This window comes from Nicotiana tomentosiformis, chromosome 7, assembly GCF_000390325.3.
Source record: "Nicotiana tomentosiformis chromosome 7, ASM39032v3, whole genome shotgun sequence".
NCBI lineage: Eukaryota > Viridiplantae > Streptophyta > Magnoliopsida > Solanales > Solanaceae > Nicotiana > Nicotiana tomentosiformis.
In genome coordinates, this window is record NC_090818.1 from 36,844,202 (window position 1) to 36,870,384 (window position 26,183).

At 34.1% G+C, this 26,183-nt stretch overlaps 1 protein-coding gene and 1 pseudogene across 1 annotated transcript; both read right to left on the reverse strand.

Moving 5' to 3' along the window:
• Window positions 1-1,666: 1,666 nt before the first annotated feature.
• On the reverse strand, window positions 1,667-2,506 carry LOC104097854 (uncharacterized; annotated as a pseudogene).
• Window positions 2,507-13,123: 10,617 nt separating this feature from the next.
• LOC138895488 (uncharacterized) lies at window positions 13,124-13,450 on the reverse strand. The gene has a single exon (XM_070180177.1). It carries the CDS (start codon window positions 13,448-13,450, stop codon window positions 13,124-13,126), a length of 327 nt encoding a protein of 108 aa, XP_070036278.1.
• Between the last annotated feature and the right edge of the window lie 12,733 nt (window positions 13,451-26,183).

A 26,183-nucleotide genomic window follows, 5' to 3' on the forward strand; every position in this document is an offset into this window, starting at 1 on the left:
CCCCTTCTATAAATTCCTCCCTAAAAAACCGACGATTAGGATAATTCCTATTATACATCTACTACGATATTTTATCTACGTAAAGAACAAATAAATTACACCTTATATTAATCATAATACAAATTAATTTATAAAATTAAGTTACATAATAAACTTTAGTTACAAAGTATAACATTTACTTGCTAGATTACTTACTAGAATATTGAATTAGTTAAGCCATTCAATTAGACTTACTCACTAATTATTAATCATAATTAATAAACCTTAAATCATAATATAATATTATACATCCAACTACGATATTCCATCTACATAAAGAACAAATATAGAATTAAGTTACATAATAAACTTTAGTTATAAAGTACAATATTTACTTACTAGATTATTGGATTAGTTAAGCCATTCAATTAGACTAACTCACTTACTATTAATCATAATTAATAAACCCTAAATCATATACACATACACACACACACACACACACACATATATATATATATATATATATATATATATATACAACTTAGGATGTTATATATATGTAGATTGTAAGTAACAATAATTAATCTATAAGTGTTTGACCATTTTGACCATTAATACCGACCGATTTCGGTCGGTAACTTATTTAAAAACAAAATGTATAGTGCTATAAGATGTAGTGCTATATTAAAACTTAAGTTGTAGCAACAACAACATATACTCGGTCAAATCACACAATTGGAGAATATATTGTGTGATTTGACCGAGTATATGTTGTTGTTGCTACAACTTAGTGTGTGTGTGTGTGTGTATGTATATAAATATATATACAATTTAGGATGTTATATATATGTAGATTGTTAGTAACAATAATCTGTAAGTGTTTAATCATTTGGACCACTAATACCGACCGATTTCGGTCGGTATTTTTAATTATATTAAACGTAATTTTTAATTATAAAAAATAATAATTGACGCAGAGCGGGAAAAAATAAATTAGAATTTCCGACCGACATCGGGCGATATTTTTATAATTATATGAAAAATAATTTTTTATTATAAAAAAACAATTGACGCAGGGCGGGAAAAAATAAATTAAAATTTTCGACTAAGTTCGGTCGGTATTCTATAATGTTTTTAATTAATCATTTCTTTTGTAGATAATATGCAAGTCTGATTAGGTTTTGGTCAAAGATTGACCATTTTCTGACCGCAATCGGTCGAAAATTTCAACTGTGTCAGATAAAATAAACTTTCTTTTTTGTGGGATCTTATTTTTCGACCAATTTCGGTCGGTATTTTTATTTATAATTTATTATTTGATTTTTTTGACCAATTTACGTTGTTTCCGATCGATTTCGGTCGGTATTACTTTCCGACTAATTTCGATCGATCGACCAATTTCACTCGGTATGCTCTGGACGCTTTTTTATAGTTTTTTAGTAGTGATTCTAAATTGAGATAGTACATTTTCATGGAACTCATTTACTAGTCAAATATTTGAAGGCTTGACATTGAGTTGTCTTCTAGTACTGAATAAGAAACATAGTTGTCTTACTTTTGCCCAACATGATTTTTCATTGCAGTTCGAGAGTTATCATTCCAGAATCAGGTAGGGACCTTCAAATTAATTCAATTATGAAGTGTCAAAACGAGTAAGGCTAACAGTGCAAGTATACAACGGCTCTGAAATAACAATGAATCTATATAACAAGGATAAACTAAATTTACAGTTGAACTAGCATTAATGATCTGAACTGGATCAGATCTTTTACACTGAGGAAAAAGAAAAAAAATTCAAAGTTCTATTTTACGTGCTCAGTGCTTAGGCTCTCATACTATTTGGCTAGTATACCGTTGACAAGTCAGTTTCTAGCCATAGAGAATCATATACTTCCTCCTCAATAGGAATGTATGTAAAGATCTGGGAATAATCACTGCCGGCTTAAAATTCAATCATTTCAATGTTACTGGGACTAGGGGAAGATGATATCTCTATATCCATCCAGCTAAAATCAACATCAACTAGTTCTGAGCTATCTTCACTGCCCATATTAGCAAATAGAAAGTCCCCATTGTAATTATCTAGATTTGGAGCAGCAGGATTATTTATGACGGAAATGGGATCAAGCTCTGGTTCTAGAGATTGGATTACACTTCTTAATTTCTCGTCATCACAATATTCCATATGGGATTCATCAAGAAATGACATGAGAATGGCGCTATCGATTTCTGATATCTCTATTTGATTTAATAAGTCAGTGTCATCAGTATCAACGTTAATGCAGACGGGCCAGTTTTCTGGTGCCAAATATGCCATGTTCTGTGTAGAACAAAGAATATTAAGAGCAAAATGGTAGGAACCTGGAATTGAATAGATGAATTTGAAGAAAGTTTAAAACAACTAGGAATTTGAGAATGCCCATGTCAAGAAAGCAAACGTTTAAATAGATCAATATTTTAGGTATGGCAGCACGTGGACAGACAATGGGCACCTAACCTTTTTGCCATTTGGAAGTAATTGACGATTTTCTCAATTAGGATTCAAGTAATGTAACTGCATTTTTAATTTAATACTAGGATATTGGAAGCTTTGTCTGCTGTCAGTATAATTTTTCTGGCGACATGCTTTGTCTTTGATTACTGGCAATGGCACCCCATGCTTTAAGAAATGTATTGTGGTAGCTTGGATTTTATTTGATTACTTTCATATCAAGATACACGGTACATGAATATTAGGTATCTATATCCATCTTGTCCCACTGCTGTCCTATAATTATAGCCTAAAATATGCATTAAAAGGAGTTCATGAAAACATGAAAATAGAATAAGAAAGTTTAGCTCCATTATTTGAAGGACAAGATATGGAGCAGATGTACGTACATTTGATAGTGAGGATGTGCATGTACATTGAATCAAAATTCTGAACCTACCGACTATATTGCTACACAAATTTAATGTTTATCCAAACACTCGTGACCCACTATGTTTAGTTTGAACTTTGAAGTACTTCGATGTACGTGGACCATGCGTTTGTCATACCTGCACACATGAGAAAGGCAGGAAGATAAAAGGCTTTAAAAATGAAATAAAACAAAAGAAAGCCACCAGTGAACCGTCACTCATCACGTGTGGGTTGGCCATGAATTGCTGCCGTGATATGATAGACCACCAAATGGAAATCTATGGAGTATTTAATTGGGGATCTTTATACATTAAATTGTACCATTTTTTCTTTAATCAATATTACATACATGAACCCTTGATAGCAAAATCTTTTTGTTATTTAGTTATTAAATTTTGGTTGCATTTAGGCCGTAAAACTGTTCTTTGGGTTAAATGGAGAAACGAATCAAGTTAATCATCTGTCAACTTGTTTGAGATCTAGTTAAAAAGATTTTCGCATTTCATTTACTCTGTAGTTAAACTCCCTTTAATATTTCTTTGCCCTATAGGTGCAACCAAAATAAATCACTTTAATTAACTGCCTTTGAGCTAAAAAAGAAAAATTGTATACTGGTCAGCAAGGACAATCTTTTCTATATATTAGCTATTTTATGAAGAAAAAAGAAGAAAGAAAAAGATTAACAGATTTCTAGGTGTTTGAGATCTGCGTAGGATTTCATCATATCATATACATAGGGTAATGTTTGAATTTGTATTAGAAAGTGCTTGGTGCACAATTATTGAACCATATTGTAGGGGTGCTAAAAATGGTTTACTCCAACTTTAATTATATAGAATAGTTTATTCTAAATTTAATTCTAATAAAAGTTGCCGGACGGTCAGTCATAGAAGAAATTAACACACGTCCGGTGCACAAAGTATTGGGGAAGGACCATACTCTCTTGGGTTGAGATGTAGGAACTCGTAACTTATTGGTTACACGAAGACAATTTTATCGCTTGTCCAAGATTCGAAGAGATTAACACATACTAATATTCTGTAATCTTTCTCTGTTCCATCTCAGTCTACAGAGAAATACAGTAGGTACGACCAAGGAAGGCAGTCAACTAGGTACCTCCATTATTTTCCTCCCATGAATCTCCAAATTTATATAATTATATCGTCGTAATAGACTTGATGGTGCGGTGATAGTGGTTTATTTGGTTGATAAACGTCAAAATTCTAGTACCTTTTTTTCCTTTCAATATAATTGTTGAAAGAAAACACCAAAGAAAAAAAAGGACAAAATACTTAAAGTATGTTTATAGAAACTAAATCCAACAGCTTTACACTCCATAATATGAGTGAAACTATTCAGGAGAGAAGATTATCATTCTTCTTTTCTTTTTTTTTCCTTACACCGAACTTGAATTTATATTTGTACAAAGATTTTATGCATTTTGTTCTTGCCACAAAGAATGATAATCATTTCCCTCAAAGAAAACAGTTTCAGTATAGTCAGAAATCCCATCATCAACCTCATGATCTTGTCCATAGTTGGTGTCCATGTACCACAAGTTCATGCCATCGCTAGGGTACGAAGAGGCCATATTCTCTATCTCCATTTCCATCCAACTGAAATCAAGATCATTTGATTCTGCAAAATCCTGGCTTTGACATTGGCCAAAATTATCCCACGATTGCAAATCCTCAAGGTTATAATTTCTCCGTTGCTTATCTTGGAAAGAATCATGACCATGGACTCTTACGGCCAGTTCAGATACCACAGAAGTAAAAGCGGGACGAGATTGACCTAGATCAATTTCTGCTTCAAGAGATCTAATTACACTCGTTAATCTCTCATCATCTTGATGATCGTCACCTAATTCACTTTGCATGTCATCAAGTAAAGACATAACAATTTTACCGTCGATTTGTGAGACCTCAAAGTTGCTCAATTCATCGCAGCCGTCGATGCATGCCCAATTCTCAGCAGGTAGCAAAGTAGCCATATGTCAAATATCGAAATTAAATAAAATTTGAAAATTATAGCTACTAGAAGTACTACTTGAGAAGGTAAAATGGAGAGAGTTCAGTTGATGATGACCAAAACTAACAATGGCTCTCCCATGAAAAGCTGGCATTTAAATAGGCCAAGATAGACCATTATTCCGACCCCATTAAATAAATAAAAAGGCTAAAAATGTCAACACCTCCCATAATTCCCAAGAAAGTTAGTCAAGTGGCATGATCCTCATGTGTCATGCTTTGTAATCATGAACCTACCAATCAAACAACTATTAGGTCCTAATTAAACAAGAAGATTTGATAGAATAATTAATTTTAATATTTAATTATTGGAAAAATACATATATTGCCGTCTAAATTCATTCCCAAAAGTTACTTAACACACTTAAACTTTGTGAGCTTCTCCTGAGCTCTATCTATAAATTGAAAAACTTAGTGCAGCGTGTAAAATCTATCCATGAATTGGGCTTACTTGGCACACCTCAAGCAACTCATTCATAAATTATACTTCCAACATTTCAATTTGTTTTAAAATGTCAAATTGACTAATTTTTATGTGAATTCGATAATAGATTTTTTAAGTTTTTTGAAATAAAATTTATATCTTCAGAAATTATATAAAAAAATATTATAAGTCATAATAGTTAAAAATTTAAAATATTTAAAAACTATTTATAAAAAAAATGGTCGAAGAAACTTTGTTTGACTTCTCATCTAATAAAATGTTCATTTTTTTTAAACGGAGAAAATATTAAATAAAGCACTTATAATTGACACTAAATTAATTACAGAACTTGTTATAATGACAACACCCCTTTGTAGCGTTAATGGCCCCACGAATTGGGGTGATGAATAGGAATGAATAATTAAAGAGGGCCACACATGATATCTCCGAGATTATGCATGACCGAATAAGAATAAAGGTATGTGGAAGAGGAACTTATTCTATAATGATTAAATTAATTGAGTTGATAATGCTGACCACTAATCTTCATCATGATAATAATGTATGATCTCAAAGAATATATGGTTTTAAGGGTGTTTCCAACATGTTTGCTTTTCTGATATATAATATTTTGAGTTTAGTGTTTGAACCAAAGAAAAAAAAAAAAAAAAAGAATACATTTAAATCTAATATCTTCACTTTCATCTACATCTACCATTCGTATGCAATATTAATTAGTTAAATATTAATAATAATTAAATTTTTAAAACTAATTAACGTTTTAAGACTTTGATCTTTTAATATGATAAGCTTAATGAACTTTAAGCTTGGGATACTCTTCTTGATATTTTTTGTGTCATATAATTTTTATATTTTAAATACATATTATTATTGCCCACGGGCCGGCCCAGCCCAGCCTCAGTCAAGCCTCATGGGTCACAGGCTTACTTGGGTTGGGCTTAAAAGTCTTATTTTTAAATGGGCTCCAAAAATTTTAGTCCAGTCCTGCTAAATCACGGACTGGACTGGACTGGCCCAAGGGACCAAGCCCATATTGACGGCTCTAATCACTATGAACGGAAAAAGAATAAGAGATGTATCCCGAGAATTTTTTGTATAAGGATATCATTAATTTATAGGCAGCAAAAACTTCTTTATAATAGTCTGTTTTTTTTTTTGCTATATTGAAATATTGTTATAAAGAATGCATAATATATACAACATAATATGAAAAATTAGGTCTTAAGAAAATAGTCTATTATAATAAAATTACATTATAGAAAGTAACGATCGATTATATGGTTAGTGGTGCATTACGAAGAGGAAATGTTTAGACAGGTGTGCCCAAATTAAATTAGATTCTTAAAGTATAAGATACTAATGCAATAACAAAGGAAAGATTGGTGCATGACCTCTTGGGGTCGGCAGAATATAGTGGATTTTGATCTTGTTTGTTACCTGTAAAATTTCGACCACCCAACACAAAATTTGGTGCACATGTTTCCACGTACATTGTATAGTTGAGTGCTCAAAAGCTTAATTTGATGTGATGCTTTTGTCTTCAAAATATTTTAGCTTTAGGAGTAAAAAAGGTAACTCGGTACACAAATTATTTAGTGTTCACATATAGCCTAATGTAAGTATTAGTAGCTGCTTTCTAATATTTGTATTAGGATAAATTATTTATATCACACCATCTGAATGCGATCTTTTCTAGTATCCTACATTAACACGAAATATTTTATTGCACGCTGGTTGGTTTAGGAAGAGAATTGGGTACTAACGGACTACTGGTCGCTGGTGACAGGAATCAATAAAAAAAACCATGTGATGTGATTCGTTCTATCCGACCAATGCGAGGCCACTTTATTAGGTTTAAAAATATCTAGAAAAAAGGAATGAGAAAAGGGGTTAAATGATACACTTACTTTTTTATTGGCTACACTTCATCCATTATTTTAGAATTTTGAGTTAAATGTTCATAATCTTATCATATTAACGTCAAATTTTAGTAAACTCATATTCACAACTTATTCTCTGTACTTTTTTTTTTCTTTCAAAGATTCCCCATAGGAGGTAATATTGAGAATAAGTCAAAAGGTACATAGAGGGACATAGACCGACCTCATCAAAATAAGATGAACAAAATTCATCTTTACAATTTGACTTATCCTAGAGAAGCTTAAGTAAAGAGGAGGGCTCCATTAACAGTTAAGGTAACAAAAAGAAAGCTAAGTATGAAACGTAGCACCAGCATAAGCTTTCAATCAGGATCAAAGATCCGGATTATATCTTGCATAATGATCACCTATCGCATTAAGGTTTGGATTGAGTGCTCAATTTTTAACAAAAGGTGATTGTTATTTTTATAAAATCAATATGGGTAAATCAGAACATAATTGTAGGTAATTTTGGTTATGCAAACATAAAAGACACGCCTCTCTCCATAATGTCAACTTCCTCGGCCAAACAAGTAGAAAACAAATCCAGTCTATGCATTAAGAATGAAGTTGAGACAATACGTGGAATTTCTATCTAAAACTTCTTTCTCTTAGTGGAATTAAAGTCTATAAAAACGAACATTTGGCTGCCTAATCTCGCATGTGTAAGATGCTTTTGGGTTCTTTGCAATTTATACCCTTAACATATGTATTCTTTTTTAATATACACAGTATTATTGGAGTAATTAAGGTTTATCGGAAACAACATCTCTACCTTCAAGGTAGGGGTATGGTTTGTGTACGCATTATCCTTCTCGGACCTTACTTGTGGGATTACACTGAAATTTTTTTTTGGTGTACCTTATAATCATTAGTTTGCACCTTAATCTCCTTAATTCTTTGCAAAATCATAAAAAGTTTATTAGTTTAGCGAAATAGGCAAAATGCAACTATACTAATATTTTCTCAAATTTTATTTTATCCACACAGTTGGGTGAAGCAAACCAATTGCCAATACTGCCTAGGTCTCGATCAGAATCCAAGTCTTTGTTGTTGCATCAATGGGGATCTATATAACTGTATTGATATTTTACAAATCAGTTTATATTTAACAAACGTCCACGAGATGGATGATCACCTAAGTCAATGTTTAGGTGTAATAGTCGCCGCTGAGCTATATAGCCATTAAATTGAGTCTTGTTATATGATAATGCAGTTCTTAATTAAACATGACATTGAAGGCCGGAAAAACCCAAAGATAGACAAATGCCTAAAAATGTTGGGCCATGCAATGCACGTGCGTCTTCTCTCTAGTATAACATACAATATTAGAGAGAAGTCTCAGCAAAATTTCTTGTCATTTTTTAAGTAATCTAATAGAGTACGTAAATTTCTCTACACTATCAAAACTATATTTCAAATGGACGTGGACTTCATTTGTATGTGATACTATAGCTAGAGAAGAATCACGAGTTTTGCACTGGCCCCACTTTTTTCTCAATCGTAGTGATGCTAATAAATATAGTGCCCCACTTAATATCAAAATAGATAACTATAAGCCAGAAATTGGAAAACAATCACTTTTAATCCCTGCTATCGGAGTTTAGCCAATATTTGAAATGTAAAGAGAAAATAGCCTCTTTAATGCAGAAATAAAATTTGAAAAAAAAATATTCCCCAGCTACAACACAGAAAACTCTAGGAACGATTATTGAAGTTGGGTAAGGGCTGCGTACACACTACTCTTCCAGTGCCGGTTCAAGGGTAAAGTTGTTGGGAAAAATAATAATCCCGCCCAGGAATAATATCCACGGCAAATAATAATAACACAAGAGAGTAACGACACCAATTCTTTTAATGGGGTAAAATACAATATCAGAACGGAGCAATATAACCACTATAATATTACAACTTAGTAGTGTCAAGAGACTACTACAATTTTGAAAGAAATAACACTCTTTATTTAAAATACCTCACTACAATATTATTCACACTCACTATTTATCTCACATACTACAATCTGTGAATTACTCTCTCTAACTTCTATTGCTTCTCTCTTATTTTGGTGTAATTGAAATGAAAAATGGAGGACTCTATTTATAGTAAGAGATGTCATCCAAGTGCTATAAAGAAGATGGCTTGTTGTTGATTTAGTCCTATAATTTTTCAACAAAGTTAGACACCTCCCATTTTCTTCAACAAAGTTGTCAACCAAATTAGACACCTCCCATTTTCTTCAACAAAGTTGTCGACAAAGTTAGGCAACTCCCATTTTCTTCAACAAAGTTGTCAACAACGTTAGGCACCTCCTATTTTCTTTTTGATTTTTCTTTAATATGAGCCCCACAAATCTCTCCCTTAATTTTGATTTTTCTTTTTTATTCCAAGACTTGATCTTAATCTCTGAAAATCCTCAAACATAAGAGGCTTTGTAAAGATATCTGCATCCTGATCATGAGACTTCACATATTTGAGCTTGACTTCGTTCTTGGCAATGCACTCTCTGATGAAGTGATATCTTGTATCTATATGCTTGATTCGATCATGATACATCAGATTCTTGGTGAATGCCTGTGCAGATTTGTTATCAATACAAATCTCTGTAGCTTCAATTTGTGGCAAATTGAGCTCCTTCAATAATCTTCTTAGCCAAATAGCATAATAGGTACATGATGTTGTTATTATATATTCGGCTTCACAAGTCGAGAGAGTAACTATGGAGTGTTTCTTTGAACTCTAAGAAATAACAGAATCACCCAAGAAAAACACAAAGCCAGTTTTGCTTTTTCTATCATCAATATCTCCTGCACAATCACTATCACAAAATTCCATAATGTTGAAATCATTAGAAGAAGAATAAAATAACCCAAAGTCGATCGTACCTTTTAGGTAACGAAAAATTCTTCTAGTGACTTTCAAATGGGTGGAGGTAGGAGCTTCCATGAAGCGGCTTGCTACTCCAACTGCAAAGAGTATATCTGGCCTGGTACAAGTCAAGTACCTCAAACTTCTTACAAGACTTTTGAAAAATGTAGGATCCACATTTTCTCCTTCATCAAACTTGGACAATTTTGTCCCACTCTCCATCGGTGTGTTCACGGGGTTGCAATCGAGCATGTTGAACTTCTTCAAGATCTCTTTGGTATAGCTTTCTTGAGAGATGAAAATTACATCCTCCATCTACTTCACTTCTAGGCCCAAGTAGTATGAGCCCTATATCTGTCATCTCGAACTAACGAGACATATCTTTCTTAAAAGTTTCAAACAAACTTGGGTTATTACCCGTAAAAATAAGATCATCAACATAAAGACAAACAAGTAAGATATTTCCATTAGTATAAACTTTAAGGTAAAGTGCATATTCATGAAGACAACGAGTAAACCCATTGTCTTGAAAATACTTGTCGATGCAACTATTCCATGCTCTTGGGGCTTGTTTTAATTCATATAAAGCTTTCTTCAACCGCAATACTTTATCTTCATAGTTTTTGACCATAAAACCCAATGGTTGTTCAGCATAGACTTCTTCTTCAAGATAGCTATTCAAAAAAAGCTGACTTGACATCTAATTGATGGATCTTCCACTTTATTTGCGCCGCCAAAGAGATAAGCAAACGAATCATCTCCATGCAGGCAACAGGTGCATAAACTTCTTCATAGTCAAAGCCTTGTCTTTGCTTGTAGCTTTTAGCCACAAGTCGTGCCTTGTATCTCTCTACATCTCCATCAGCATTCTTCTTTGCCTTGTATATCCATTTAACTCCAATTGCTAGATGACCCTTGGGAAGTGTTGTTAACTCTCAAGTGTTGTTCGTCTCTATTGACTCGATCTCCTCCTGCATGGATTGTCTTCAACAGCTTCATCAAAGTTCATTGGTTCACTATCAGCAAAGAGACAATATAACAAATCAAAATTATTAACTTCTTCTGTGTCCTCATAGAGCTCTTGAATACTCTTTGTCCTTTGCGGTTGTTCAAGTGAACTTTCTTGAGAAGAAGGAGATACAACATTTATTGGAGCAGGAGGTGGAGTTGTATCCTGCACAGGTTCCACGGTCTCTGGTTCTTCTTCATCACCAAAGTATGGAAGAAAATCATATGAAGTTTCTTCATGAGCTTCCCAGTTCCATGCCAATTCTTCATCAAATTCAATATCGCGACTTACCACCATCTTCCTGCTACTTGGGTTGTATAGCTTGTAGCCTTTTGAACTCGTATCATAGCCAACAAACACATGCTTGACACTTCGATCGGCAAGCTTCACTCTCCCTTGATGTGGCACATGAGCATAAGCTATGCTCCCAAAGATTCCCAAGTGCTTGACACTTGGCTTTCTTCAACTCCATGCTTCTTGAGTGGTTTGATCTCTAACATTCTTTGTTGGAGAGCTGTTGTTCAAATAAACTGCACAAGATACAGCTTCTGCTCAAAATTCCTTGGGCATATTTTTAGCTTTTAACATACATCTAGCCATATTAAGAATCGTTTGATTCTTTCTCTCTGCAACTCCATTTTGTTAGGTTTAATAAGGTACTGTTAGAGGGTGACAAATTCCATGAGATTGATAAAAGTCATTAAATTCTTTTGAAGTGAATTCACCTCCTCTATCGGACCTTAAAGCTTTTATTTCATAGCCACTTTCTTTTTCTACAAGTACTTTAAAAAATTTAAAAGCAGCAAAAGCTTCAGATTTTTGGTTCAAGAAATAAACCTAAGTCTTTCTACTAAAGTCATCAATGAAGAGTAGAAAGAATTTACTTTTACCAAAGGAACGTGGATTGATTGGTCCACACACATAAGTGTGAACAAGCTGAAGTGGCTTGGTTGATCTTGACATGGCCTCCTTTGAAAAACTCCTCCTTGCATGTTTTTCAAGAAAACAAGCTTCACACAATTGATTGGGATGACTTATTGATGGTATCCTATGCACCATGTTCTTTTCTCCCATTGATTTGAGCGCTTCAAAATTCAAGTGCCCAAATCGCATGTGCCAACACCATGATTCATCTTGCACATTAGCCTTCAAACCCTTTGCATCAATTGTCTTAAGATTCAGAGAGAATAATCTATTCTTAGCCATATGCACTTTAGCAATTAGAATTCCACTTGAATCTCTAAGCCAGAGATGCATATTTTTCATGTGGATGTCATATTCCTTTTCAAGAAGTTGTCCTAAACTCAAAATATTACTTTTTAATTTTGGGACATAATAAACATCTTGAATTAACTTGTGGTCACCATTTTTACAGGAAATCAGAATCGTACATATCCCTTCGATTTGAATCTTTGAGGTATTTTCAAAGGACACATTACCTCTCACCATTTTATTGATCTCCACAAACTTCTCTTTGCATCCACACATATGATTGCTTACTCCATTGTCCAAATACCACGAGCTGCAATCATCCCTGTCGTCTTCCTTTAGTGTCATCAACAGCGTTGACTCAACTTCTTCTTTCTTGTCGTCAACAAGGTTAGCTTTTTCTTCAACATTGCTACGACATTCCCAAGAGTAATGGCCAAATTTATGACAATTATAACACTCAATTTTTGATTTGTCATACCTTTGTCCATTATTTTCTTGGTAGTAGCCACGTACTCTTCCTCTTATTTGTCCACGATCACGACCTCTGAATGTCTCGTGGATTTTAACTTCATTGTTGAAGTTGTTACCGTTGCTTCTTCCTCTTCCATGACTGCCACGGCCTCATTCCAGTCCATTCCCTCGATAGCTCTTTTCACCTCCATAATCCTTGAAGGATGCCTGAGCTTTAAGAAGCTTCTCCAATGGCACTTCTTGTCTCCTTTTGATCTTTTCTTCGTGGGCCTGTAAAGAGCCCTCCAATTACTCTATCATCATAGAGTCTAAATCTTTAGACTCCTCAATAGCACACACCACAAAATCAAATTTAGGTGTTAAAGTGTGAAGGAACTTTTCTACCACACGGACATCTTCTATGTCCTCCCCGTATCTTCTTAGTTGATTTACAACAGCCTTCACTTTTGAACAATAATCCAAAATGCATTCGGATTCTTTCATTTTTAAAACTTCAAAAGCAGCCCTTAGAGTTTGAAGTTTTACCTTCCTTATCTTGTCTACTCCTTGAATAGAATTTTGTAAAATTTTCCAAGCTTCCTTTGAGGTGGTAGCATCTGCCACCTTCTCAAACATGGCATCATCCAAATATTGGTGGATGAGCGTGAGGGCTTGTTGATCCTTCTTCCTCGTCTTTGCCAAGACATCTTTTTCATTTTGAGACAGAGCTTTCTCATTATCGGGTTTTGCATACCATTTATCTATGATTTCCCACACATCCTGAGAGTCAAGAATGGCTTTCATACGTAGACACCATTTCTCATAATTATCTTTTGTGAGACGGGAGTACTGAAAAGACATAGTACCATTACTTGCCATGGCTCTGATACCACGTTATTGGGAAAAATAATAATCTCGCTCAGGAATAATATCCACGGCAAATAATAATAACACAAGAGAGTAACAACGACACCAACTCTTTTAATGGGGTAAAATACAATATCTGAGCTGAACAATATAACCACTATAATATTACAACTTAGTAGTGTCAAGAGACTACTACAATTTTGAAAGAAATAACACTCTTTATTTAAAACACCTCACTACAATATTACTCACACTCACTATTTATCTCACTGACTACAATCTGTGGATTACTCTCTCTAACTTCTATTGCTTCTCTCTTATTTTGGTGTAATTGAAATGAAGAATGGAGGCCTCTATTTATAGTAAGAGATGTCATCCAAGTACTATAAAGAATATGGCTTGTTGTTGATTTAGTCCTATAATTTTTCAACAAAGTTAGGCACCTCCCATTTTTTTCAATAAAGTTGTCAAGAAAGTTAGGCACCTCCAATTTTATTCAATAAAGTTAGGCATCTCCCATTTTCTTCAACAAAATTGTCACATCCTATTTTCCTTTTTGTTTTTCTTTAATATGAGCCCAACAGAAGCTGCTAAAGCAGCTGCTTTGGGCCCCATAGTTTTGGGCCCCCAAAATTTTCTAATAAGTTACTCTCTCCATTTCAATTTATGTGAACCCATTTGACTAGCCACGGAATTTAAGAAAAGATAGAAGACTTTTGAACTTGTGGTGTAAAATGAGGCACACATATTTTGTGTGGCTATAAATTATTGCATAAAGGTAAATTATTTTCAAATAGGGAAATGGGTCATTCTTTTTGGCACGTACTAAAAAGAAAATAGGTTCACATAAATTGAAACAAAGAGAGTATATGGTAATTAAATTTTAAAATAATATTTGGTATTTTAAATGAGAAAGTACAGATTTTCATAATAAAAAATAAGATTAAATTGGTGAGCATAATTGAGAAAAGAATATCTTTTTCGGAATCACTCTCTAGACCATAAACAGAAGGCGAAATACATTAACAACCCATTTAAGTTGTCCTTAACGATCAACGAAACACCTCAACTAATTCAGTTGGACACTTCAAGCCTTCAAGTAAGTAAGTCAACTAAACACCCAACCTAATCAGCTCACCTGCGTGAAATACACTCTCGGATTCATGTCAAACGAACAAATGAGAAAATGCCATGTGTAATTTTAATTTAAAAATTTGCCACCTATTATAAAACAAAAATAATAATTAATTTAAAAAAGAAAGAAGATCAATAATTTTGAAAAACCTCATTTAATCACCATTTCTCTAGAATCATCGCCACCCCTTCCCCCTCATCTCCCTTTTTCTTCAACAGCTGTTTCCTCTTTTCCCTCCTTAATCACCATTTTCAAGTCCATACCCTCCTCCTTTGTTTTCCTTTTTTCCAGATTCCTTACTCCTTATTTCATTTCAGATTTCCTCCTTATCCTCCTTCAATTCAAATCCCCAGCCCCCACCCCGCTTTAACCAATCCATTGCATTTCAAGCACCACCACCAATTTTGCCACTTTGGGAGCTATTGAAGGTGATTATGAGCTTGGAGAAGTTGTATTTGGTAGAAATGGGTCTGAAAATGTTTTGGTGGACTGTGAGATGTCAGGTTTACTGGGCATATTTGGCTTTTGAAATATTCATAATTTCCTTAATTTCAGAAGTAATTGAGCTTGTTTTTCATGGACCAATCAACGTGGCAGTCACAGTTCTCGTGAATGAAGAACAAGAGAAGAAAATTGATATGATATTACCATTGTTTTAACAAAGTATGATTTTTAACACAAAAAGGTGGACTTATTCTTCTTTAATGTAATAGTCAGTCTGGATTTGTGTTATGGTGGTTGGGCTGCCTTTTTAATGGTGGATGGTGAGTTGTTTTGTTGGGTTGTACGGTGGCCGGAGTGACCTTTTGGGATGGATGGTGATGGAGCAATCGTATGGGGTCCGGCAAACTTTAGTTAGTATTTTAAGTTCATTCACGCGCTGAAATTGGATTGAGAAACACACAATATGGAGGTGTTTAATTAACTTACTTTATTGAAGACTTGTCCAACTGAAAATGGACTCAGTTAAAGTGTTTGCCTAGTCGTTGAGGACAAATTTGCCTAATCGTTGAGGACAATTTAAAGGGGTAGTTTATGTATTTCGCCAATTGAGAAAAAAAATAATTATTAATTCATAACTCAAAAAAAAAATTAAAGTTTAATACAATCCTAAAATGTACCCCGGATAAGTTTTTAGCAAACGATAAAAAAAACTTTAAATTAGAAAGTATGTTTCAAGAGAGATTAATTGGATAAGATAAAATTATTACTAACTTTGCATAAAAAAAACCTAAAAAAATAGAATTTTAATGAAATTATATATGAATTTTCTTTTCTTTTATAACAACAAATAAAGCCTCTCATTGAAGTTTTGTTTTAGGCCTTCAAGTTTATTGAGCCGCCCATGTATCCTCCCCAGACTCCTTACTTTTGAGATTTTACTGGGTTGTTGTCGTTGTTGCTGAACAATATTTATAAGTTTAAACTCCAGATATTATTCTTGGAGTTTGACATGTGCAGTTGGAACTCTAAAAATAATTACAGGAGTTTTAACCTTTTTCAGTTCAAACTCTTGGAGTTTGAGTTAATACTGCTGGAAAAATAGAGATACTCTAACGGTGTGTTTGGTATGACGAAAAATATTTTCCCATTTTTTACTGTTTGGTTGTACAAAATAATTTGGAAAATATTTTTCTAGATATCATATTTTCCTGAAATTGGAGAAAAATGACTTATTTAGAAAAAACTAGGAAAATATTTTCCAAAAACTCCACCTAGTCTCACATCTAATCCCAAACCCCTCCCCCTTCTCTTCCCTTCCTCACCCCCCTCTCCAAAAAGATTTTTTTCTTCAAATTTCAGTTTTTTTCCTCTTCCGTCACCGCCCACGCTGCCCCCCACCCCCGTGGAAAAAAATATATTTTTTAAATATTTTCAGTTCTAGTTTTTTCATTTTTTCGATTTACAGGTTCGAAATTTTACGAGTTACAAAGTTATGAGTTCAGAGGTTTATGTGTTTAGAAGTTTGCGGGTTTAGAAATTATAGAGTTTACGGGTTCAAAAGTTTGTAGGTTCTAAAATTTAGCGGTTCAGAAGTTTATTAAATTTATGGGTTCGGAAGGTTGTTGGTTCGAAAGTTTATAGCTTCATGTTTATTGTATCTAAATTATCTATGAATACTCTTGAAAAGTTACTTTCCTTAATTTGCATACCAAACACCCAAAAATGAGTAAGATTATAACTAGTTTTCCATGAAAAACATTTTCCATGGATTACATTTTCCATTGTACCAAACACACCCTAAATGAGTAGCAGAAATTTAATACAGCGTTTGTCAGAATGAACAAACCAAACTAGTGTCAGCTTCCAAATTCCAAAAACGTGGTGGTTTGTTTATATGGCGATGGATGATTATATGAGCCGGTGGATAACGCTATCGACGGCCAGATTTGAGTTAAAATTTTCTCTACAAACACAGACAATTTATCTATTTCAATCTCACATAGCGCTGCTGAGTGTGATATTTATCACTTTATAGATGCTAGGGAACAAAGTACATATAGCCGAAGGAGTTCTGCTGGGTTTGTGCTTTTGAGTTTTGTGGCAAAAGTCAAAGACAGTGCACTCAAATTCCAGCAAAAATTTCCTGGAGTTCCATTACGTATTTCAAATCCAGGATTAATTCATGGAGTTTTTAACTATAAATTTTCAAACTCTAGTAATTGTTCTTGGATTTTTTTCGTATTTTAGGTAGAGATATTTGTGTCCAAACTTGTATTTTCACATTAAAGAGTGATTACTTTGTCAAAAATATTTAAAAACTGGCTGAACTCTAATAGTTGACTTAAAAAGTGCTCATACCATCTAATTTCTTCTAACTATAATCAAAAGAGGCTTGTTGGGCTCATGCTGCAACCAAATGAATTTGATTAGAAGATGAGCCCATTAGCTTTTAATCACATAAGTTAGAACCACAATAATTCAAGAGCTTCTGACATAAGTGGCCACTCGGCCAAAACATATATGTCCATAGTTTTACATTATAATTTGTAGCCAAAATCAAATAATATATGCTATCAAACAAATAGTTTTCCTGCTCATAATACATTGAAGAAATATTCTTCCAAATTCACATTCTCCATTGCAGATACTTTCCTACTTGCGAGAAAGATTTATGTTATATATTGGACATACACTCAATTTAATGAATTTGCGACACAATCTTTATAATTTAACAGGTTATAGTAAATTATGTACGACTTTTGCTAATAATATTATTCCAAATAACAAAACTAAATTTTTGTAACCAACTATAATAAAATTAGACTATTACATAAGTACTCTTAGCTTCAAAACATCAACTTGTAAGAAAAGGAACTAATTATAACTCTTAGACAATTCGAATGCTGAAATAAAATAAAATATTTTAGAATCCTAACGTACTAATAATAATTAAACTACTACTAAAAAATCAACTAAACCTACTAATAAAGTACGAAAAAGTACTCTAGTAAATCATTAATCTTCTCTTCATACTTTGAAGTCCGGAAGTATCTGGATGTCTACTAGCAAAATAATCCTCCGCAGAAGAATTGCAAATAAAAGTGAGGCCAAGTCTCACACAAAGTGCAATTGCAGAGATTTTGACGAATATATCTAACATATGTGGTAAACAATTTGGTGGTTTTATTGCAAGGGAACACAACATACCAAAGTTGGTCGGGTTTTTAATTATGTAATTAAAAAATGCACCATTTGGGAGTCGAATCGGGATCTGTATTGTGGCAGAATACTATTCTACCATTAGACCATTAGTGCATTTTATTTTAAGACTGTCTTTTATTTCATTTATACTCTTTAATTGTATTTTCGCTCGAAAATAACAGACCAAAGTTGGTCGATTTTATTAAAAAATAAAATTACCGACCGAATTCGGTCGTTTTTTTAAAATGACCGGCCGAATTAACCGACCTATTTCGGTCGATTTTTTAATATTAATTTTAATTTATTTTAAATGAAAAACCAACCAAAGTTAGCCGGTTTCTTGAAAAATAAATTTTGCGGGACTCAAAAATAGTTTCCTGTATTTTTGCGCTAAAGAAAACCAATCAAAGTTGGTCGGTTTCGTAAAAAAAAATTAAAAAATAAAATATTCTGAAAAATCGACCAACTTTGATCGATTTTTTGGTCGATTTTTTGACCGTCCAAAATTAATCGGTCGACCGTGGTCGATTTTTGCCGAATTTCTAGTAGTAACTTCATTAAAAGTGTTAACTACTAAAGATGTGATTATATACCAATTAAGTTGACTGCTTGAGTTAAGATGATTAAATAACTTAATAATAAAGACTTGTATTCATATATTCAATGCGTTCATGTAACAATGTGTATTTCATGATAATCTGTATCAAAGTACATGGAGAGACATTTATAGTATTTTACATGTACATTAAAATGACTAAACTATCCTTAGGTATAATATCTATTACCCCCCCCCCCCCCTCCCCAAATGATGTATGATCGAAAAGAGCACAGAGCTTGTCACGTAAATATAACAATAGCGTAGAAGGAACTGTTTTGGTTAACAAATCAGCAAGTTGATCTTGACTTGGAACATAGTGAACTTGGAGAGTATATGATGCAACCTTTTCACGGACAAAATAAATATCAATTTCAATATGCTTGGTGCGAGCATGCTGGACAGGATTGTGAGCCAAATAAATGGTGCTAACATTATCACAAAAAATTATGGAAGGTAAAGAAACACATATGTGAAGATCTCGGAGAAGAGAGTATAACCAAGTAAGTTCAGCAACAACAACTGATCTATATTCAGCTTTAGCACTTGATCGAGAAACAACAGTTTGCTTTTTAGAAGACTATGAAATAAGATTATTACGGCCAAGAAAAATATAGTATGTCGAAGTAGAACGGCAAGTTGTAGTACACCCAGCCCAATATGCATCCGTATAACATTGAAACTGCCAAGAGAACCACTAGCAACTAGGGCTGGCAAGTGGGCCAGTCCCGGACCTAAACGGGCCAAGTGAGCCGGTCCCAAATTAAACGGGCCAAACGGACTTTTTGTAAGGACCAGCCCGGGATCGGGACCGGGACCGTTTGGTCCCGGGCTAAACGATCCCGGTCCGCGGGCTAAGTGGGTTAAGTGGGCCCAACATATATATGTTTTTAAAAAAAAATTAAATAGATATTAGAGACAAAAGGATGTTAAAAAAAATATCTAAGGCAATTCTTTGTAAATTTTATTATAGAATTGTGACCTAAATTTTATTTAACATCCTAAATTTTAATATTCAATATTTAATATCGAATATATATAGTATATAAGATGTATATATAGTATATATATATATATAAGCTATATTCGATAAGCTATATATACATCTTATATACTATATATAAGATGTATATATAGTATAGTATAGTATATATATACTAAATGAGATGTAAGATATATATATATATATATATATATATATATATATATATATATATATATATATATAAGCTATATTCGATAAGCTATATATACATCTTATATACTATATATAAGATGTGTATATATATATATATATATAAGATGTATATATTCAAATTGGGTTGAAAAATAAACTATATATATATATATATATATATATATATATATAAAAGCTATATTCGATAAGCTATATATACATCTTATATAGCTTATATAAGTTGTATATATAGTATAGTATAGTATAATATATATACTAAATGTATAATATATAAGTTATACATCTCATTTAGTATATATATATATATATATATATATATCAAATATAGCTTATATATTATACACTTAGTAACAATAAAGTAAACAATAGTAGCAATTATAGAAGAAAATTAGAGAGAGATTGTGATAGATTGATGATTTTATAAGAAAAAAATGAAAGAATGATGGAGTATTTATAGTTGAAAATAGGGAAAAAAAAATATAATTATAAAAATTTTGGGATTAAAAAAAAGTTTGGGGGGTTAAATGGCTTTTTATAAATAGCCAACGACTATTTTTGACAGCCCAACGGCTATATATTAAAAAAAAATTGTTTTAAAAAAAAAATAGCCGTTGGGACCGTTTGGCCCTCTAAGGGACCGATCCGGTCCCTGGCGGGCTAAATGGTCCCGGGTCTGGCGGGCCCAAATCATAGGACCGGCCCACGAGACCGGCCCAGACCTACTAAAATCGGGCCAAACGGTCCTGGCCCGTTTAGCCCATTTGGCCAGCGGGCCCGGGCCTGGACCGGCCCATTTGTCACCCTTACTAGCAACAAATAAACCATGATTCAAAGTTCCGTGCAAGTAGCGTAAAATCCGTTTTACTGCAGTATAGTGAACTTCCAAGGGAGAATACATAAACTGAGAAACTTGATTAACTGCGAAAGCAATGCTGGGGTGAGTGAATGTTAGATATTGAAGACCACCAACAAGACTCCTATAAAGAGTTGGATCAGAAAATGAAGGAAAGTCATTTGAATGTAGAGATGATTTGAGAGAAAGATGTGTTGAAAATGGCTTTGACAATAGTAAATTAGAGTGACTAAGGTCTTTAATATATTTTGACTGGCAAAGAAAATAGCTGCCATTGCAAGCACTAACAGAAACACCAAGAAAATATTTAACTAACCGCAAATCATTCATCAAAAATTCAGACTCATTAAAGATTGAATCAATGAAGGAGAAGAGGCAGTAAAAAGAATATCATCAACATAAAGAAGAAGAACAACAAAGTATGAATTTTGTTTGTAAATAAAGAGAGAGGAATGAGATAAGCTATTATGAAAATCATGAGGTAGAAGAAAAGAAGTGAAAGTTGAAACCATGCCCTACGGGCTTGCTTTAAGCCATAAATAGCTTAGTTCGATCAACAAACATGACGGAAAAATATGGATGAACAAAGCCACTAGGCTGTTTCATATATACCAGTTCATTAAGATTGCCATACAAAAAAGCATTCTTAATGCCTAATTGGTGAACATTCCATCGTTTTAGGCGTATCAAGAACAAGAACCGTATGAATGGTGACTGGTTTCACCACACGACTAAACGTTTGATCATAATTTAGTTCTTATTGTTGATTATAATCCTGAGCCACAAGATGAGTTTTACGGCGTTCAAGAGAACCATCTGACTTTTGTTTAACTCTATATACCCAACGACAACCAATAACATTAGCATCATAAGGGCGGGAGAACTAAATATCATGTGTGGTTAGCCATGTGGGCATTATACTCTTCTGTCATTGCACATCTCCAATGGGGTCACTTAGAGGTTTCAGTAAAGGATGAAGGTTCAGAAGGAAGGAAAAAAGTATGAGAAAGCAATGATGGAAGAATACGAGGCTTAAGAGAACCTATTTGTTGATGGGTAATCATGTGATGCATTTTATTGTTGGAGGAATGATCAGCAGGTGGAAGGTTGATTTCACCATGAAAATGTGTTTGTATGGTATAAGGAAAATTATTTGAAATAGGGGAGAGTTGTCGTGCTGATACGGGGGACTTAGCAACATTAATAGTTAGTTGCGCAGAAGAAGGAGAGGGAATATCAGAATGTGACAAGGATTGAGGAGATGGAGGTAAATTTCTAGAGTGTATTTGATTTGAATATAGTTAATTACGTGATGGAGACTGTAGAGATAGAGTAGGAGATTGAATCAACATTAGAGTAAAATTATTTTCTTGCAACAAATTGCTCCTTACGTGACTAGTAGGATGTGGAGAAAACATAGGAGATGAATTAGAGGTAGTAGCAAGATGGTGCATTGAATTAGGAGTGATAGTTTAAATTGAAGAAACATTTGTATCTTTGAAATATTGCGTGGAATAAGGGGTGAATCTCCAGTGCAGAAGGAAGCTTAAAATTAGGATTTGTTGAACCAGATTTAGGTGAGGATAAAGAAAAAAGATGAGGATAAGGAAAAGAGTCCTCATTGAAAATACCGTGTCTAGAGATATATATCTTATTACTTGAAGGATCAAAATACCTATATCCTTTATAATTAGAGGGATAACTAAGAAAGATACAGTGTTTGGATCTAGGACTCAACTTATGAGGTGAATAATCATGTAAATTAGGGTAACACGAATAACTAAAGACACGTAAGTGATGGTTTGTGGCAGGCTTGCCAAAAAGAACTTCATATGGGGTCTTAAAGTTAAGTTTAGAAGAAGGAATAATATATAAGAGATGGACAACAGTGTTAAGAGCTTCAACCCAAAATTGAGATGGAAGAGAGGACTGGAATAATAAAGAACATACCATATTTAAAGTTGTACGATACATGTGTTCAGCTTTACCTTTTCATTGGTGAGTGTGAGGGCATGAAATGCGAAGCAAAACACTGTTGTTATTAAGAAAGGAACGAAATTCCCGAAGCCTAACAAACTCAGCAGCCCCATCACATTAGAAAGCTTTAATTTTTATACAAAATTGAGTTAAAGCATATACATAAAACTGCTTGAATATAGTGAAAGCCTCTAATTTACGCTTTATAGGAAATGAAGGAACTGGAGAAGTCCAAATATCACTATGGATTAATTCAAAAGAAGATTTAGAAAAGGAACACAAATCCATAAACGGTAACTTGTGATGTTTGCTAAGTTAACAAGCATTACATAAATTGTCTAAGTCTTGCAATGAAGAACAAGGCAAGTTATTGATCCTAACTAATCTAGCTAAAATTACAGAGCTTGGATGTCCTAGCCGACGATGCCAAAGGTTTGGAGAGGCTCGAACACTGACAGAGGTAGAGTGAGATGCATCAACTAGACTACCGAAAGGCGAAAAGAGAGTATAAAGAGGTCCAGAGCTATTTCACCTATGACGGAGCCTATTCGTCTTGAATTCCTTAACAGACAAACCAAAAGGATCAAATTCAATAGAACAACTATTATCTGAGACAAATTTATGAACACTTAGTAAATTAGCAGAAAGGTGAGGAACAATTAAAATATCCTTAAGAGAAAAGACGGAATAAGGAGTTGAAAGTGTACTGTGCCCTGTATAGGAGATAGAATATTGAATACCATTACCCATAGTTACACGATCGGAGCCACTATATGGATGAATAAATGATAAGTTGGATGCATTTGGGGTCATGTGAAAAGAAACGCCACTATCTACAAACCAAGAGGTATCACCAGAAGAAGCATGAGATGAGAAAGAAGGACTAGAGTGAATATTTGAAACAAAAGCTTTAGAACCCAATGATGGGCAGTCACAAGCAATATGGTAGGGCTGATCGCAAAGTTGAGAAGAAAGAATTCCATGAGTGGTTGGAGAGGGAAATAACGAAGGTTGACTGAAAAAGGGCAGATGACCTAATATAGAGGGAAGTCGGGGGCGAGCAGAAAATTTTGAGGGGCAATGTTAAATGATTTTGAGAATTCGTGATTGTGTCGACCTCTACCACGCCCACAATTAAAATTCCGGCTACATTGCAGTGCCTACCACGTCCACGACCATTAGAGGGAAAAGACTGTTGCTTAGCCGCAAAAGCAGTAGTAGAATTATCTGTAGATGGATGGGAGATACTACTCAACTGAGTTTCATGAAGAAAAAGAAGGGATCTGGCTTCAACAAAGGTAGGAAGAGGGATGCGAGTAGAGATAGAAGTGCTCACAGACATGTATTCAGGAGATAGACCAGAAAGTATTTATAAAACGAGATCCGAAGTAGAGACGAGATTTCTAATGGATGTTAACGCATCAGCAATGGACTTGAGATGAATGACATATTCATTTATTGAAAGATCGCCTTACTTAAGATTGTAAAACTAGACCTTGAGTTGGAGAGTCCGGGAACTGACTTGATCACAAAATAGACTTTCAATTTGAAGCCAAGCATCCCGAGCAGTGAGAGTATGTTGTGGCTTGATTATAGCCCAGAGAATCTCTTGAGAAATTGTTGCCTGAATCCATGAGAGAACAATAGAGTCCAGTTGAACCCATTGTTCGAAAGTAGGATTGAATACAGAGGTGCCATCATCACGAGAAATAGAAGGCTCGGGACAAGGGATACTTCCATTAATGAAGCCATAGACACCATAACCCTTGAAGACATACAAGAAAAGTTCTCTCCATAACATATAATTTGTGTAATCAAGAACTGCGGGAACAAGATTCTTAATGTTAGAGACATAAATAGCAGAATTAGATGCTGGGAGAAGGGAAGAAGCCTCTACCATGGAGGTGGGTGGAGAAGATAATTCGATGAAAAAGAATAATCAATGTAGAGATGACCTAGACTTCTGATATCATGTAACAATGTGTATTTTACGATAATCTATATCACATTACATGGAGAGACATTTATAGTATTTTACTTGTACATAAAAATGACTAAACTATCCTTAGGTACAATATCTATTAGTTCAACCACAAAATTAACAACAAACAAAGAAAATCAAAAGGATCCTACAAGAATGGGCATGCTGACTCCCGTAGTGCAGTTGTAGAAACTAGACGGGACTTTCCAGGACCAGCTTTCTCTCACCAAATACACGAAATTTTTAATACACATAAAATCAAAACAAAACAAAACAAAATACAAAGAAGAGGATTAACGATGAGAAATAATATTGCACACATATGGCTTGGACACCGGAAGAAAAAACTTTTATCGATTGCATGCATGTGATGCTTCTCATGCACTCTCGCATCCACCGCCGCCGTAGTTACTGTCATCCTCTCCGCCATAGGTACCGTCGCCGCCTTCTTCTCCTCCGTCACCACTAGCATATCCACAATCACTACTGTATCCACCATCGGCATATTCATAGCCACCATCACCGTAACCACCAGTTGGAGGAGTACTACTATCCCCGTTATCACTACCATTAACGGGGTTATTCTCACTACCTCCATCACTACTGTATGCAATATCATCGTCATCATTTGTATAGACAACAGTAGCTGCAGTTGCAGCTAAAGGAGCGGATCCTCCTAGAGCAATCTTTTGGGGGTACATATATTCATCATCTTCTTCAACATCAGATATATCTGGGTCCAAAGGAGGAGAATGGGGAAAGCTCCAATCTCTCCTTATACTGCGATCCTTTCCAAAGCCTTCGCCACAGAAACAAGAGAAAAGGGATGCCATATTGTTGAGTTATTGTTCATGCGTGAAGAAGGATAATAACACGGGTCAACATTGTTAAGTAGCAGTAAGTTGAATTAAAATATTGGAGAACTTCAATAATTATCCAGTGATATGAAGGTGTTAAGAGATTTAAATACTAACAATATGCAGATATTAATGGTGAGATTTTTATTTGTATTTGGTAAGCTACTCAATCCCCACGGAGTTTGTTTATATTTTTTATGCTTTATATAAAATTAGCAGTTGTTGGAAGCTGAAAGCTGTTACAGTACAAAACAATAATAC

What these genes read in the sequence shown, in the direction of transcription:
- LOC138895488 (XM_070180177.1), bottom strand. Translation starts at nt 13,450, where the DNA reads ATGTTTGAGAAGGTGGCAGATGCTACCACCTCAAAGGAAGCTTGGAAA.